The 16,877-nt window shown below is 38.5% G+C and overlaps 2 protein-coding genes across 8 annotated transcripts in view; both read right to left on the bottom strand.

The window, feature by feature from the left end:
• The window catches only part of MYO6 (myosin VI), a 143,304-nt gene extending 126,726 nt beyond the window's left edge, over positions 1-16,578 (bottom strand). For all 7 annotated transcript variants that reach the window (XM_042939199.1, XM_042939200.1, XM_042939203.1 and 4 more), the window contains exon 1: positions 16,366-16,578. The gene's annotated coding sequence lies outside the window, so the exon portion shown is untranslated. The remainder of the gene's footprint in view (positions 1-16,365) is intronic.
• LOC122220706 (26S proteasome complex subunit SEM1-like) lies at positions 10,638-14,240 on the bottom strand. The gene is made up of 2 exons (XM_042940394.1): positions 14,093-14,240; positions 10,638-10,986 (listed from the first exon to the last, which is right to left on the bottom strand). Exons 1-2 carry the CDS (start codon positions 14,238-14,240, stop codon positions 10,718-10,720), a joined length of 417 nt encoding a protein of 138 aa, XP_042796328.1. The 3' UTR covers positions 10,638-10,717.
• Positions 16,579-16,877: the final 299 nt, after the last annotated feature.

Here is a 16,877-nt window from a genome sequence, read left to right as displayed (position 1 = left end):
AGGTAGAAAGTATCTTGGGAGAGAGAACTATGCCGAAGGAGAAAGAAGTCTCTATAAGAGCTCCACCAAATGGCTCAGAAGAGGCTGATAACAACTGAAAATAAACCAGAAGATTTGAAAATGGGAATGTCACTGGTAATCTCTGAACAGTTTCAGTATAGTAGTTGAGACAAATGATACTGCAGTGAGAAAACGAGTAAACAGAGGAAAAACAGAAAGAGCTAATAAGAGCATTCTCTTTCAAGAAGTTAGGATAAGGGAATGAGAAATAAGACAAAAGAACAAGGAGCATGGCAGGATCAAAAGGAGGAAGGGTTTTTGTTTGTTTCTGGGTTTTGTTAGTTAGGCTAGAAAAGACTTCTGAGAGGTTCATTCAAATTTACTAGATATCAAGGCCTGACTTTATTATATATGCCTAAATACAAGTTTTAAGAAATAATACTCTTTTACAAACTGAAATGTTTATAGATGATATTATATGATATCTTGGATTTGATTCAAAATAATCTGGAGGGGGAAGTAATTGTTATAGATCAAGAAAAGGTAAAATAAAATTAGCCCTAAATTGCTAACTGTTGAATCTGGGTCATGGATACATGGTGGTTCTTGGCTCTTCTTTTCTTAATATGCTTAAAACTTTCCACGATGATTTTTTTAAGAAAATTTTTTCTAAAATATGCTCAATTATTTTTCATTTTTATATATAACTGTGTGCTATTCCATTAAATGTCAAACAGATGATACTGATTTTTATCACAGCATATTTTAAGGTTTTTCTTAGGAATGAGTATACATTAATTGTTGATTTATCTCAATTTCTCAATTTTCCATGTGACCACAGCAATTTCATATTCAACTAGATGGAAAAAAGAGGTGAAAAATAGATGAAAGCTGATTCTAAGGCTCTGGGTCACACAGTTCACAAATCTATCCCCTAAAGGAATTCTATTTGACAGTATCCATATTATACCATTTTTAAAAATGCTTATTTTCTAATCACAGCTTTATATGAAATGTGTTTGAAATTGCCTCTAAATTTATAAATTTTACAATACTGATAGAAAAAATGAATTCTGAACTAAGAGCCATAGGAATTACCTTTTCAGTGCTGCCTCTAATTTAACTGTATAACCTCATCAAGTCTCTTAACCTCTCTAAGCCTATTTCCTCAACTTTTTTTTTTTAAATGTTTATTCATTTTTGAGAGAGAGACAGAGCGTGAGTGGGGGGGAGGAGCAGAGAGAGAGGGAGACAGAATATGACGCAGGCTCCAGGCTCTGAGCCGTCAGCACAGAGCCCAACGCGGGGCTCAAACTCACAAACAGTGAGATCATGACCTCACTGTCGGACGCCAAAGTCGGATGCTTAACCAACTAAGCGACCCAGGAGCCCCAGTTTCCTCAACTTCTTAACGAGGAATTGGAATTAAATTAACTCCAGAGTAATGTCCATTTCTAACTTTCTAGACTTCTACATGTCTGCCCTAGAGGAAACCTGAACACCTCCACAACCCAAGCAGACAATGATCTAGACCAGCATTTCTCCAAGTCAATGGACCCCTGAAAATCCCAGAGACTGTTACAGAGTCAACAAGGTCAAAACTATTTTCATAATAATACTAAGACACTTGCCTTTTTCAATGTAGTTACATTTACCCCAATTATGCAGAACCAATGATAAGTAAATCTACTACCACTTTAGCCAGAACCAGGACAGTGATCACTGCCCCCCCCAGTAAAAGAATGCTGGTTTCACTTAGGTATACCTCTAAGCAATAAAATTTATTAATTTTAGTACATCTTGATCCTAAATACAACTTTTTAGCATTCTATATGATGAAACAGGAATTGCACATAAAGCATTTCTGCTGTAAGACAAAATATGATGGCTGCCTCAAGGAAAATTATTTGTCCAAACGTCTGAATTGTAATCTTCAGGAATTGGTTTTTTGGGGTTTTTTTTATGGAATACCATTGTTACTGGTAAGACTGACTATCCTTGGTTATTCAAACTTGGGTTTTTGGCAAATTTGGGGTTTTGTTTGTTTTTGTTTGCTTATTTTTGTGTTTTCTGTGGGTTTGTTATTGTTGTTTTAAGTTTATTTATTTTGAGAGAGAGAGAGGGAAAGAAAGAATCCCAAGCAGGCTTTGCACTGTCAGCACAGAGCCTGATGCAGGCCTCGATACCATGAACCATGAGATCATGACCTGAACCAAAATCAAGAGTCGGATGTTTAACTGACTGAGTCACCCAGGCGCCCTGGGTTTTGTTTGTTTTTTTGAGTAAAGCCTGTCACTTCAGGGAAAGAGACTTACAATATCTGTTGACAATATTAAAATTCTGCTTTTCAAGCAGAATCTTGGAAAACTTGTATCTACCACCTTGAACATAATAGTTTATGCTGTTCAAGTTTAAATAGTTAAACAATTTTTCTGATAAAATCAAAATATAATTTTTTTGATATTACAAGATATTACAAGATCTACATAATTCAGCAAGACAGTGTGTTTCAAATGACCAATACATCAGGTTATAAAATCATGCATGGGTAAAAGATTCATTCATTCAGAGTGAAAAATACACCAACAGATTGTAATATAACAGAGTGCAAAAGTTCACTAGTATGGTTTAAGATTCCACTTTGAAACTTTAAGAAATTACCACCTGCTTAGTTTGGATGAAGGATCAAAGAATATACACAATTATCTAAAAAGGTTATGTTACTACTTCCTTTCTCAAGGATATATTTGGGTGAGGCCAGATTTTCTTCATAAACAGTTCAACCAAAAACAACATAATGCAGCAAAAACTGAATCCAGTTATCATCTATTAAATTAGACATTATAGAGATTTATAAAAAATATAAAATAGTGCCACTTTTTTCACAAATTTTTGTTTTGGATAACACTTATATTTTTTTTTGTTAATTTTTTTAAGTAATCTCTACAACCAACATGGGGCTTAAACCCACAACCCCAAGACCAAGAGTAGGATGCTCTATCAACTAGCCAGCCAGGTACCCTGCAAATAGTTCTTTTTCATAAAATGTCATTTTCTGTTAACATGTATTTATTAAATATTATTTTTAAATGGGTTAAATAATTTAATTTCTAAATTTTAATTTCTAACACAGTAAATAATGACAGCTATAACCAAACAGATAACAAAATCTTTACAGAGTCCTCAATAATTATGAATCTTTAAAGAGTCCTAAAACCTGAGATCCACTATTCTACATAAAACTTTACCAAATCTTCTGCTAGGCTGCTCACATTCGCTACTGAGAGTAGGGGAGGATGAAAGAAGACACATATATATTATATAACCTTTGGTAAGTATTATAAAAGAGGTATAATTCCAAAAAGTAAATTTGGGAAAACGGTTTTAAAAGATTTAATTCAAACAGGTCATGAAAGACAGGTAAAACTGACTAAAGGTCAATCCATTCCAGACAAAGGTCTGTTTGAACAAGAGTAGGAAGGAGGGAGAATAAGGACATGTCTAGGAAATAGGCTAATGGGGCTAGAGCCTGGCACAGTGGCAGAAGTTTGACAAATGCTGCAGTGAGCCAAGAGATTAGGCCACGGACGGCTTCAATCCCACAATAAAAAGTTTGAACTCTAAAATGTATTAACAAAGGGCTAACTGGGACTCTTATTCGGCAAGAGACTATTACAATCAAATTTCTACTTTGAAATACAACCGTAATGGATATGCACAGGACAGACTGTACATTGAGGAAAAGGACCAAATTCAGGGAGACATGTATGGAAGAAAAAGTAATGAAGCTTGCATTCAGTAAGAGGGAGTAGAAAGTGAAGGATGGCCTTCTAGAAGCAAAACAGGGTTTGGCAAGTGAACGACTATGATAAGAGGGAAAGGGTGAGTTAAAGTGCTGAACTTCAGGGGTGCCTGGGTGCTCAGTTGGTTAAGTCCGGGTAAGTGATCATGATCTTATGGTTTGTGAGTTCGAGCCCTGCATCAGGCTCTGTGCCTGAGACTCACAGCTCAGAGTCTGGAGTCTGCTTCGGTTTCTGTGTCTCCCTCTCACGTTGCCCCTCCCTTGCTCGTGCTCTGTCTGTCTGTCTCTCTCAAAAATTAACATTTAAAAAAAATTTTTTTAAAGACCTAAACTGGAATAACGAGGTAATAGGACTGTCATAAGGGAAACAGAAGATCCAAGTTTCTCAGGGGAGGTGGATTTGATGGGAATTATGAAAATTTGAGGTGTCTTGTAGAGCATCAGTTCAGAAATGCTAGTCAAAATGATACAGAAAGAGATTCGGGGAAAATTTGCCCTAAAAATAAGAATTGGGACCATGGGATTAATATAATTATCAAAAATAAGAACAGGGGTGTCTGTGTGGCGCAGTCGGTTGAGCGTCCGACTTCAGGTCGTGATCTCATGGTTCGTGAGTCTGGGCCCCGCGTCGGGCTCTGTGCTGACAGCTCAGAACCTGGAGCCTGCTTCGGATTCTGTGTCTCCCTCTCTCTCTGTTCCTCCCCCACTCGCTCACACTCTGTCTCTCTCTCTCAAAAATAAAGATTACAAAAAATAATAATTAAAAAAAAAGAACAAAGTGAGTAGAGCAAAGTGCCAAATATGGGAGTTTATTGGACACACAGTAAAGGCACAGGCAGAGAAAATTAAGCAGTAAAAACAAAATAGGAAAAGTCAGAGTCTTCACAGAGGGCATGACCACAGAAGCTAAGAGAAAAAAATTCAAGGAGGATTAGTTGGTCAATAGCTGAAGAAGTTGGAAAAGAATAATGACCAAAATGAGGCCACTGGATCTATTAATTACTAGGTTACAGAGTAGTCTCTGTTGAGTGTTTAGGGACAGAACACAGATTACAATGAATCTGGGTTCATGGCCTCATTAGCATGGTATTAGGTACAGGAAATAAATATTTTATCCAGAGCTACATTAAAGTATGTTTTCCAAACAACAGTTTGTCTGCTTTTCAACTATAATAATTTTTTAATAAAACTATCTCTCTAAATTTAACTGTTATTTTCAGACAATTTACTTCAGGCCACACAAAACACTGATTTTAGCATTAAAGCAGAATACTATCATTTACCTAATAAATTTTATGACACACAAAGAATTTACAAAAAAAAAAAAAAAAGAATTTACTATTACATTATATACTGAACCTCAATCTAGTGCTTAAAAGAATATTATTCTTAGTAGATAAGCCTACCAAAGGACATTTTAGTTCAAATCCAAGAAACAGCATTTATTTAAGAAAAATCTCTATTACCCAATCCCTTTTTATTGGTAATATCAAACACAATATGAGACCAAATTTAATTTAAACATATTTATATGAAATGTGTATTTAGCCAGACCTATGTTTATACAACAATAATATGTGAAATATCCATATATATTAGTACAATCTAAAAAACAATCATTTGTTGAAAAAAGGATTCTTCCCCTTACAAAAGAAATCACTAATGGAATACTTTAAATAAATAAGAAACTTTCCCAGGATAATATGAAATTACAGTTCAATTCTTTATTTAACTTACACAAAACTTTACAGGAATACATTTGTTTAAAGCAAATTCATGAAGTATGTAATCAAAATGGGCAGTGAAAGGGTTTAAAAACTGTAAAGGTGGAGGGTACCTGGGTGGCTCAATCAGTTAAACCTCCAACTCTTGGTATCAGCTCAGGTCATCATCCCAGAGTGCTGGATGGAGCCCACATCAAGCTCCACACTGAGTATGGAGTCAGCTTGGTATGGAGTTATTCCATATGGAGGTATGGAGATATTCTCTCATATTCTCTCTCTCTCTCTCTCTCTCTCTCTCTCTCTCCCACCTCCCTTCCCCTGTGTGGCTCTCCCTGGATCGTGCTCTCTCTCTCTCTTAAAAAAAAAAAAAAAAGGCAAACTTATCAGTAGAATGTATCTATGAGATGCAAAATTCTGACTGACATATTTTTTCTGGGCTCTAAAACATCTATAGTGAAATCTGTCATATGCTCAAACCCAGGCAATTCCCATCTTCCTTGCCCTCCCCACCTTCTCAATTTGCCATGGAATACCCAGTGACTAGTTCTACACTAAGCACTCATCTGTTTTCTCCATCATCTCGATGGCCAACACAAGATATAGTTTTGTTTGAAACCTCAAGCAAAAGGATTAAAAGATACATAAAATCATCTACTCTCATCTTCAAGCCAATAATGATGGACAGGAAGAGCAGAGAACTAATACATTCCTCCTCAAAACACATACACATGAATACACTTTGTTCTTCCTCAAAATACCAAAAGGATAACAAACAGCAAATCATGCCCACAAACCAAAACACAGTTGTTTCATCTAATTTTAGAAAAAAAATAACAAGGAACTGGAGAACAGTTCTCTCTGGAATAACTCAATCCTCAAATCAAGGAAATTCAAAGAGCACAACATGGAAAAACCAACAGCCTCAATTCTCCCCTTTGGGATACTAATTCTATCAGCCCAAATCAAAATAAATACTATGTTTTTAGAAGATCCCAAAAAAGTCTGAAATTTCTCTTTTTCAAAAAAGACAAAAAAAAGCCCACTCACAGAGAAGATACCTAAATGTACCATTTCAAGCACAGGTACTCTATGATTTACTCCAAACCTGTTTTATTTCTTTGTACCATATGCTTTTAAGACAAGCTTATAAACATATTTGTTTCTAAAAAAAAAAAAAAAAAAAAAAAAAGACCCAATTATAATTACACCCGGAAGTATCCTTTATTTAGTCTCATAACCAGGTGTTTCTTATTTGATTAATTTGCTCAGTCCTAGACTATACGGTTAGTTGTTCCTTTTCTGGAGGCTGTGAACAAGACCTAGTCTAACTGTACTTGAAACAAGTAGTCTCAAGTAATGTGCAGATGTCTCACAAGATTTGTTTAATCTGAGTAAAATCTTGTACTTCTTTTCCCTGAAACCTTCAAAAGTAGAAAGAAAATATAAATATAATCTAATTGTTTTTGGTGGGCAGTACTGCTCATATACTAGGGACCTTCATACCATCTCTTTAAGAAGAGAAACCCGTTTTAGTAATCCTCAGGAATTTGTCCAAAATAAAAGACATGGATTTAAACTTGTACCCAGAATTCAGGTTAACTAGGTAAAACTAGCATTAACAAAAGACAGTTGAGTAACCCCAAACTGCAACAGATGTATACAGAAATTTAAAGTGTCTTTAAAAGGACTTGGGGAGGAAGGACAATTATTTCACAACAGCCTTACTTCTATGAACTGTTACTACATTATGCATGTGTTCTGGTCTTTTTGCTATCAAGAGTTCAGATGAACAGGAGGTAAAAGTTCCATAAGGCAAAGCCCTCTTCTTGACAAAAAAAAAAAATTTTTTTTAATTTTTTTTAACTTAGTCATTAAAAGATTTTTTTCAGGGGCATGTGGGTGGCTCAGTCAGTTAACCATCCGACTCTTGATTTTAGCTCAGGTCATGATCTCACAAGTTCATGAGTCCATGAGCCCTGTGCTGACAGAGACTGCTTGGGATTCTCTCTCTCCCTCTCTCTCTACCCCTCCCCCACTCATGCATACTTTCCCAAAATAAATAAAATTTTTTTAAAGTAATTTTCTATGAAAAACATTTACTCTACCAAACCAAGACTACCTAATTTCAGAAACCTCATTAAAGCACAACAATATATTAATAAAAGGATTTTATGCCAATGGACCTAGGTTATGTTTCTCATTGGGTTATATGGATCATCAAAAGTTCCTAAGGGGAGCCTGGCTGGCTCAGTCGATACAGCATGCAACTCTTGATCTCTGGATAGTGAGTTCAAGCCTTATGTTGGGCATAGAAATTACTTTTTAAAAAAAATAAACCCTCCTAAAATAACTGTCCAATTAAATGAGAAAGCAAATGAACTATTTTCTAAGCATGTATAAGACAGGTAGTCTCAAGTATTTTTGAGATGTATCACAACTCTCAAAGTTATTTAAATTGTACCAAGGAAATGCTACAAATTCCCAAAGGTTCTAATCAATGCCTTATTTATTCTCCACTTGCTGCAACAAACCCACAATCCATCCTTTGCTCTGTTCCAGCCCTGGGAGGATGAGCCTGCAGAGATCATCACCTAGGCTCCCCAGCTGGGTTCAAGCAATGCAAGCCAATGAACAAGACCGAAAAGAGGGAGGAGAGGTCAGGAACTTCCCCTCCCTCCCTCCCTGCCAGTCAGGCCTGCCTTAAAGCCACAGTTCCCTGGGGCCCTCCTCCACAATTCCAGCTCTCAACTCTCAGCTCTGGTAATCTCTGGAGAATTAAGGGCTTCTCACCATTGCTATCCCCTGAGTGCTTCTTTCAAGCACCCCCACCCCACCCCACCAACCCCCCTCCACTTCTTGTTTGTTCTCTAACCTCGGTAATCTGTTCTTTTCTACCATCAAGGATAAAATCTCTTTCCTGCTAGGAGCTTGCCTGATGCAGTTAACAATACCAAGTCTGGTTAGTCCAAAATAGCACATTATCTAAAGAAATCCAATTTTAAAAGTTTAACAAGGTCTTAAGATATAACAAGGTCTTAATACAAGTAAGTACTACTTATTTGTAATATTGCTATTTCTATAATTGTTTAAAAATTAAATATAATCAGCTCACTTCCAAATGAAACTGGGTAAAAGCTGAAAAACTCATTGCAATTAAATTTAGGTGTGAAATTCAACACTGCACTGTCCTCCCAAGATAAATGCCTATAGACCACAAATAAGCTTAACAGGGGGAAAAAAATCGATGAAGGGATTCTGGTAACTGATATTTCACTTCCTTCTACCATACACTGTCTGGTTAATCCAAACAATTTTTTTTGTTGTTATTGTTAAAGCCCTCCCTAAGTACAAGATGAAGAAAAGTTTTAAACCAGTGGTTCTCAAATTTTGGTGTACAAGTAAATTCAACCAAGAAATTTGTCAAAATGCTAAGCCCAGGTTCCACCCACACCTTCCTGACAAGTGTTTCTACCAGTTCCCAGGTAATTCTGATGCACACCTAAATTTCAGAACTTCTTAAAACTGGCCAACTTCAAGATTCCACCCAAATCTCCAATACATTTTTTTTCTCTTTGACTGAATATTTCACATTAAATATTGTCAAACAGGGGTGCCTGGGTGGCTCAGTCAGTTAAGCATCTGACTTCGGCTCAGGTGATGATCTTGCAGTTCATGGGTTCAAGCCCCGCGTCGGGCTCTGTGCTGACAGCCTGGAGCCTGGAGCCTACTTCAGATGCTGTGTCTCCGTCTCTCTCTACCTCTCCCCTACTCACTCTCTGTCTCTCAAAAATGAATAAACCTTAAAAAAAATATTGCCAAACAAAAAAATTTTTAAAGCATAGTCACAATAATAATGCACACTAATTATATACCACTGTGAGATGTGTTTCACATGTATTATTATCTAATTTGGTTCTCACAAGAACCACACCAGGTAGGTAATATTGCCCCCATTTTACAGATAAGAAAACTGAAACCCAGAGAAACTAAGTAATCTGACCAAAGTAATGACCAGTAAAACCAGGATCACCTCTGGTCTGCCAGTCCCTCTTACCTATACACTGGACAAGCTAGTACTTGTACCTAAATGCAACTCTGGAGCCTCAGGACTGTCACAAAAAGGATTAAGCCTAAGGGCCAAGCAGTTAGACAATCAATAATCCTCCCTGTCCACTCCCTCCCCACAACAAGCTCTCCTGACTCCCCATCCCTCCTCACTCACCGAGGCCTTCCACTTACATGGTATGCTATCACATTGTGGTAGAACATCACAAATCTGTGTATATATCAGCACTCTTTCTACTCTTATCTACTGCATGCTAAGTATCTCCAAACTCCATTTCCACTGTGAGCCTGAGTAAATTTAACATCTCTGTGCCTCAGTTTCCCAGTCTATAAGTTATGGGTCATAATACCAAGTGCACTAAGTAGTGATTAGCTGAGACAATGTACATAAAGTACTTGCTTGACATAGTATCTAACACATAGCAAAAGCAACAACTCAATAAACAATAGCTGCTAGTCCAACATATCAATCGTAGGTCCCATTTATTTTCTCCCAGCTTTGTTTCCTGAGACTGAGATAAAAAATGGAACATATGCTTACTTATCAGGAGTAGATGGGTAACAGTGTTATAACTCAGTGTTACAATGCCAGGCATAAAATATTTCAGAGTAAATGAGTCTTTGAGTAGCCATCAAATTGTACTACTTGACAACTATTTCCCAACTTTAGGGTCAGGCCTGTTGATTACACACTAGTATGAAGAGTCTATAATTAACTTAATTCAAAACAACAATAAAATGTCACTCAGCACAGGGACTTGGTGTTAATTTATCACTGTATCACCAACACTTAGAACAGTGCCTGGCTCATAGCAGACACTCAAATATCTGTTAAGTGAACAAAGGCATAAAGGTACCAATGCAGACACATCTTAGCTCATTAGTGAATCTTTACAAAAAAACAAGCATAATTATCAAACCAGTATCAATGTGGCAAGTAATAAAAGTTATTTTCAAAATTCCCCCAGAATATTTTTCTCCTTTTTTTTAAGATGTGATACAAACACACACAAATATCCAAGCAGGTAATGAAATAAACATATTTTTGTAAGTGTTCCATCCTGGGTTCTGTGTCCTAGAATTTAGCAGACAGTTCAAGTTTAGGTTGTTTCAACACTTCTGGATGCTACAAGGTCTCCATCTTATAACCATGTTTGTCTAGTTCAGGTTGTAACTGATTGGAGAAGTCATCCTCTACACTGTCATCATCCCAATTATCCTCCGAGACATGTGCATCTGAATCTTCGTCTTCACCTAAACCAGCCCACTCTTCCGCAGGGAACTCCTTGAACTCCTCATCCTCCTCCAAGAGACCCAAGCCTACAAGCTGCTTTTTCTCTGACACTGCGACCCTCCCCACGAAAAATCTCTCAGGCCCGGAAGAAAGTTGGAACTCTCACACTTCCTCACCGAAGCCACCCAAGCTGCTGCTGCATCTGAAGCCGGCCTTACCATAGAACTCTCCTTTCTTTCTTAAAACAGATGTGTGTCCTTTAAAAACTCTCCAACTACAAAAGTTAATTACTAACCTCAGCTCCATGTGCTTGCTTCGGCAACACATATACTAACCTCAGCTCCATTAATCTACTAAAAATGCTGGGGCGCCTGGGTGGCTCAGTCGGTTAAGCGGCCGACTTCGGCTCAGGTCACGATCTCACGGTCTGTGAGTTCGAGCCCCGAGTCGGGCTCTGTGCTGACAGCTCAGAGCCTGGAGCCTGTTTTGGATTCTGTGTCTCCCTCTCTCTCTGCCCCTCCCCCGTTCATGCTCTGTCTCTCTCTGTCTCAAAAATAAATAAACGTTAAAAAAAAAAAAAATGTTAAAGTAGTTCCATAATAATGCATCATGCTCATCTCCTGCTTTATATGAATAAAGAAAAAAAAAAACAAACCTAGTAACCATTTAACAATTATCACTTTAGTGATGCTGACTTTTCAGAATTTCTGGAACCATTCAAACTGAAGCCACAAAATGAAGTCACCACTAAGAGGCTGACACCAACTAACACCTAAGAGATAAGAGAACTGTGATCTACTATGGGAATACACAGACAGAAGTTCCATTCTCAGCTATTCTTCTAGGCAGCCACCTATGTATCCTTCAACAAGTGCTTAATTTTTTTGTCCCCACTTTCTCATCTGCAGAGTAGGAGTAAGTTTATCATATCTACTTCAACAAGTTGTTTTAAGGACCAAATGTACACAAAATGATTTCCAAAACAATAAAGTGCCATACAAATGTAAGTTGTTAAATTTTATATAAACTTCAACAGATTTTAAATGGATGTTTCTATTTACCTTTCTTTTTATGTCTCTGCCACTCTTTGTATTTGCTAGATCCAAAGATCTGCCAGTACGCAGAAGAAACAGTTTCTGCCTAGCCAGGTTTCAAATATACTAGGCCCTCAGTAAATATTTGTTGAAAAGATGTTCATCCAGGGGCGCCTGGGTGGTTCAGTTGGTTAGGCATCTGACTTCAGCTTAGGTCATGAACTCACAGGTTTGTAAGTTCAGGCCCCGCATTGGGCTCTGTGCTGACAGCTCAGAGCCTGGAGCCTGCTTTGGATTCTGTGTCTCCCTCTCTCTGTGTTCCTCCCCCACTCACACTCCATCTCCCTCTCTCAAAAATAAATAAAGATTAAAAAAAAAAAAAAGATATTCATTCACATATAAGAGAAATTTTAAAATTCTGCTATATGCAATACCATATCTTGTAAAGGTTAAGTAGCAGGTTACTTTCAAATAAAATAACAAGTGACGTAACTTATATAAAAGATGCCTGTGGTTTTCTCAAAAGCACCACCTTCCTTTGTGCACATTACTCAGCCTAGATATAAATATTCACCTATGTGAATATCACCCAAAGAATGTACTTCAATATTGTGGTTTCACTGGAGTTATGCTTTCTGCATTGAAAAAGACTTCCCTTCTCTTTAACACTAGCAAGATTTCTGAAGATGCCAGATTTTTTCTTCCAGTTTTACATTCTATGCTTCAGCATTTACAGGGAGAACTTTTGGTGGACTAGTGGTCACTTCTCAAACTACCAGGTCATTCTTACACTAAATAAGAAAAAAAGTTTAGGGGTGCCTGGGTGGCTCAGTCGGTTCAGCATCCGACTTTGACTCAGGTCATCATCTTGCGGTTCGGGAGTTTGAGCCCCGCGTCGGGCTCTGTGCTCACAGCTCAGAGCCTGGAGCCTGCTTCAGATTCTGTGTCCCCCTCTCTCTCCACCCTACCCCTGCTTGTGCTCTGTCTCTCTCTTTCAAAAATGAATGAAACTTTTTTTTTAAGTTTATTTTTGAAAACCAAGCATGCAAAAATATTCCAACACTTACATTTTAAGATTATTAATAATGAATAGTCCACTAAATTTGTCAAATAAAAGCATAACTGTTTTAAATGGTAAACTTCCTGGGTCCTCTGAATATTATATAATGCCTCAAAAATCGAATTTAAGCTTATTTAATGTTAGTTCTTGATTATCTACACACACACACACACACACACACACACACACACGGAGATGTGTTACAGATCATCCATTAATAATTTATATTAAGCCCTTGGATGATGGTTTTGTATTTACTGTTGAATATTAGTATCCTTGAGATGCAAAATTCCTAATAGTTCAAACCAAATAATGAAATATCTGTAAACACAGTCACCCAACTCAGCTGTCCTACCATTTTTCTTCTTTCTCATTTACCCAAATACAACTACATTCTTCTGTTGAAAGAACTCCTACTTTGCTACAAAAGATGGACTTTGCGTGCTCATTTTTGTCCTTTATATCTATTATAGTTTAAAGGACATTCCTGAAATAAACACAGGCCATAAAAAAATCGTCCTAACAGTACAGGTGACAATTTAATAATAATTTGAAAACAAGCCCCCAACACCAGGATTACACAGTTAATATCTGAAAGATAGCTACTGTATTTATGGGCAATGATCTTTCTCATTTGAAGAAAATATAAAGTTTTATCCTAAACAGGAACACTATACTATTCATTTTATAGACAATGAAAACCAGTGTTATTAATTCTAATTCCTATGAACCCATCAAAATAAAAAGTGCACAGTATGCATAATATTCTAGAATTTACATCAGAAATGATAAAGTGGGGTGCCTGGGTGGCTCCACTGGTTGAGTGACTCTTGATTTCAGCTCGGGTCATGATCCCACGATTGTGGGATCGAGCTGCATGTCAGGCTCCACACTGGGCCTGTTTAAGATTCTCTCTCTCTCTCCCTCTGCCCCTCTTCTCCCACTCACGCACATACTCTCTCTTTAAAAAAAAAAAAAAAAAAAAAAAAAAAAAGGAAACGATAAAGCAACACATTACTGTTCAAAGTTGTCAACTTAAAAATGACAAAACAGAATTCAACATTAGTTCCAGAACCACATTCATGACCTATCTCATTCGCACTCCTGTGTGCTTTCTTCAAGTTACATTCTTTAACACAATACCAGTTCTGCAGGTTTATTTGAACTGTCTACCAAATGAACTGAGATCAAGGCAACCAGGTCCAATGGAAAGGACAGGGGTTTCATGGTCAGAAGACTTAGGTGTGAACGCAGACTTTGTTCGTCTGAAGCTGTAAGACCTTGTACAAATATTTAATCCTCTAAGCTTAAATTTCCTCATGTGTAAGAGGACAAGACCACCAACCTTGAAAATTATTTTGTAAATCAAATCCCTTGGTTTGTGTTCTGATTATGGCAGATGCTTAATAAATGGGTGACTATCTTATACAACTAAACGGCCAGTTCACAAATTATTATAAAGTGCCTCATTAAGGGGATCACAAACTGTATGAGATTTATTAAAGCTGTAATACCTTTTTCAGATGAAAATGTTTTAATATACAGAAATGTTCAGAGGTTAGAAATCTTTTTAAAACTGACATTTTACATACCAAAGTAAAGCTTCAATGATCAACGGTGAAAATTAGTTAATTTTTTTTTTATGTTTGCAGTACTTAGACTTATTCAAACCTCACATGCTCAAAAATCTTAAAACTCTATGAAAAAGGAACAGTACTTTAGAATCCAGAGACAGCCCAGTTATCTAAACAATGGGCTACATGATACACCACAGTCTCCAGGCAAAGTCACAACAGGATGAGAAAAGAGCCTTCAGCCACTCTCAGATTTCCTGCCCACTGTTATTTTAAAACTTGATCATATAAACATAAACAGAGGGGGAAAAAAATCCACTTCAAATGAGCTCCATGGGTTATGATTTATGATCTGTTTTTAATACCCTGAATTAATTTACATTAAATACTGCTATAGTTCATTACATTTTTCTTGCTCACATTTCTGGGCACTAATGAATAATATATGTATATTATAGTTTTATACAGTATATATTTAGAGTTTTTAATCATGATCATCTTTTCTTAAAGTCATTCATCATTTCTGTTACTCCCTCTTTAAAACTTAGTTTTGGAAAACAAAAATGTAACTCAAACTGGGAGAACGATAAATAGTATGTCACACAGAACATACAAACACAATGGGCAAATCTGCTTAAGACCAAAATGACTTCTGTTTACCACTGTGCATCTAATTCTGCACAACTTAAAATACTCAAAACGAGCTGGATATTTAAAAGTCAATGAGTTATTTTGAACGGTTGCATTGTTTCAAGCTCTGGCTACAGCCCAATTTGTAATGTTTCTAAAATTAATGATAAAAAACACCAATGTAATTTTTTCACTAAACAATTTCCAATTGTAAAACCACAGCCCAAGATACCCATGAAGTTTAGTTAATTTGTACAGATATGCCGTTTTGCTGCCAACCTTTGTACCGTGACCATTACCAGCCCAAGTTCAAGATTCACATTTTACGGTGTGAACAGTGTCAACTGAATCTTAAGAATTTTTAAAACTCTCAAACCCTGACTATATTTAGATACATTGGATCTACACCACCAGAGCATAACACCAAATGAAATTTTTATTTAGCATGTACAGCAATCTGTGAAGTTGAAATAGTGTTCCTAGTTGTTCACTAATATCTGCAGATTAGGATACAAGCATTCCTCCACCGCAACTTTATACCAGAAAAAGTGTCACTTGTTTTCTTAAATTGTATAGAAACAGTATTTCTGACACGGGTGTTCTAGTAACAACCCTACCAAATTATTTCCTACTTAAAATCCCAGATTTTGAGCATTTTAATGGTTTTAAGGGGCTTTTGAACGTTAACAAATATAAAAAACTCTTGTTCAGTAGTACGCATATAAATTAACATACTCAAAATACTGGACAACTTAAAAACTAAAACCACAGCTTTAGACAGTCCCAACCTGGTCTCCTACCTGGTTAAACTATTAATTTAATATTGGCTGGCACCTGATCCTCGTATCTCAGAACAAACGGCTCCATTCCTACACTGGATTTTAAGCTTGTTGACTTAAGAGAAAATTATCACGGAGTGTCCAAGTCAGAATGGGACACCTGAGCGCCCTGCTTCTACCTGGGAGCTAGAGAAGATACACAAAGGTATCTTGGTGACGATAAACCCATGAAAGGAGACTCTCATTGTCCTGTGGAAATGAAAACCAGCCCTTGCACTACTGTGAGTCGCCGCCGCCGCCGCCGCCCGGGCCCACCCATCACCTGCTTCACCCACACGCGTCCTCGGGAGGTGAAACCAGCCGTCGTTCCCCGGGCTGCCCGAGGAGGCCCCGAAGCAGGGCCCGCCAGGGGAAGCGAGGCCCTGACGCTGACGCCCCGAAGCAGTGGCTCAGGGTCACTCACCGGTGCGGACGCGAAGGCAGGTGCGCGGCGGCGAGGCTACCTGTGGCCGGTGAGGTGAAGGGCGGGGTGGGAGATGATGAAGTTGACCGAAAAGGCCGACGACGTGAACGAGTTCAGAGTCGCGGTGGCGGCGGCGGCGGCGACAGGGCGGCGGCGGCGACCGGGCTCCGGCTCGCTTCCTGCTCGGACAGATCCCGGGTCCGTCTCCGCCCGCCGGCCGGCGCCCCGCCGAGTCCCCGGCCCCAGCGCGCGCACGTCACGGCTACGGAGCGCCCGAGGGGGCGGGGGCGCTGCGGGCCGGGGCGGGCCGACCGGGAGCGCGAGCGCACGAACGCGCGCTCCGAGAGGGGGCGCTGGGCGCCCGCGGCCGCCCCGCCCCTCCGCTCGCCCCCCGAGGGCAGCGCAAAGCCTCCAGGGCTGAGGTGGGCGACCCAGGGCGCCGGAAGGGGCTGCGGCGGACCGAGCTTTCTATCCCTGTTCGTCCCGCTGCGACCCCGCCTTCTTCGCCGTGG

This window comes from Panthera leo, chromosome B2 (genome assembly GCF_018350215.1).
Source record: "Panthera leo isolate Ple1 chromosome B2, P.leo_Ple1_pat1.1, whole genome shotgun sequence".
In the NCBI taxonomy this organism is placed as follows: domain Eukaryota; kingdom Metazoa; phylum Chordata; class Mammalia; order Carnivora; family Felidae; genus Panthera; species Panthera leo.
Note: the sequence above shows the minus strand (reverse complement) of the source record. Positions and strands in the feature narration are given on the sequence as shown.

What these genes read in the sequence shown, in the direction of transcription:
- LOC122220706 (XM_042940394.1), bottom strand. Translation starts at nt 14,240, where the DNA reads ATGAGGAAATTTAAGCTTAGAGGATTAAATATTTGTACAAGGTCTTAC. An exon ending in CCTTGATCTCAGTTCATTTG is followed by an intron (nt 10,987 to 14,092) that starts GTAGACAGTTCA and finishes AGGAAGTGTGAG; the next exon opens with AGTTCCAACTTTCTTCCGGG.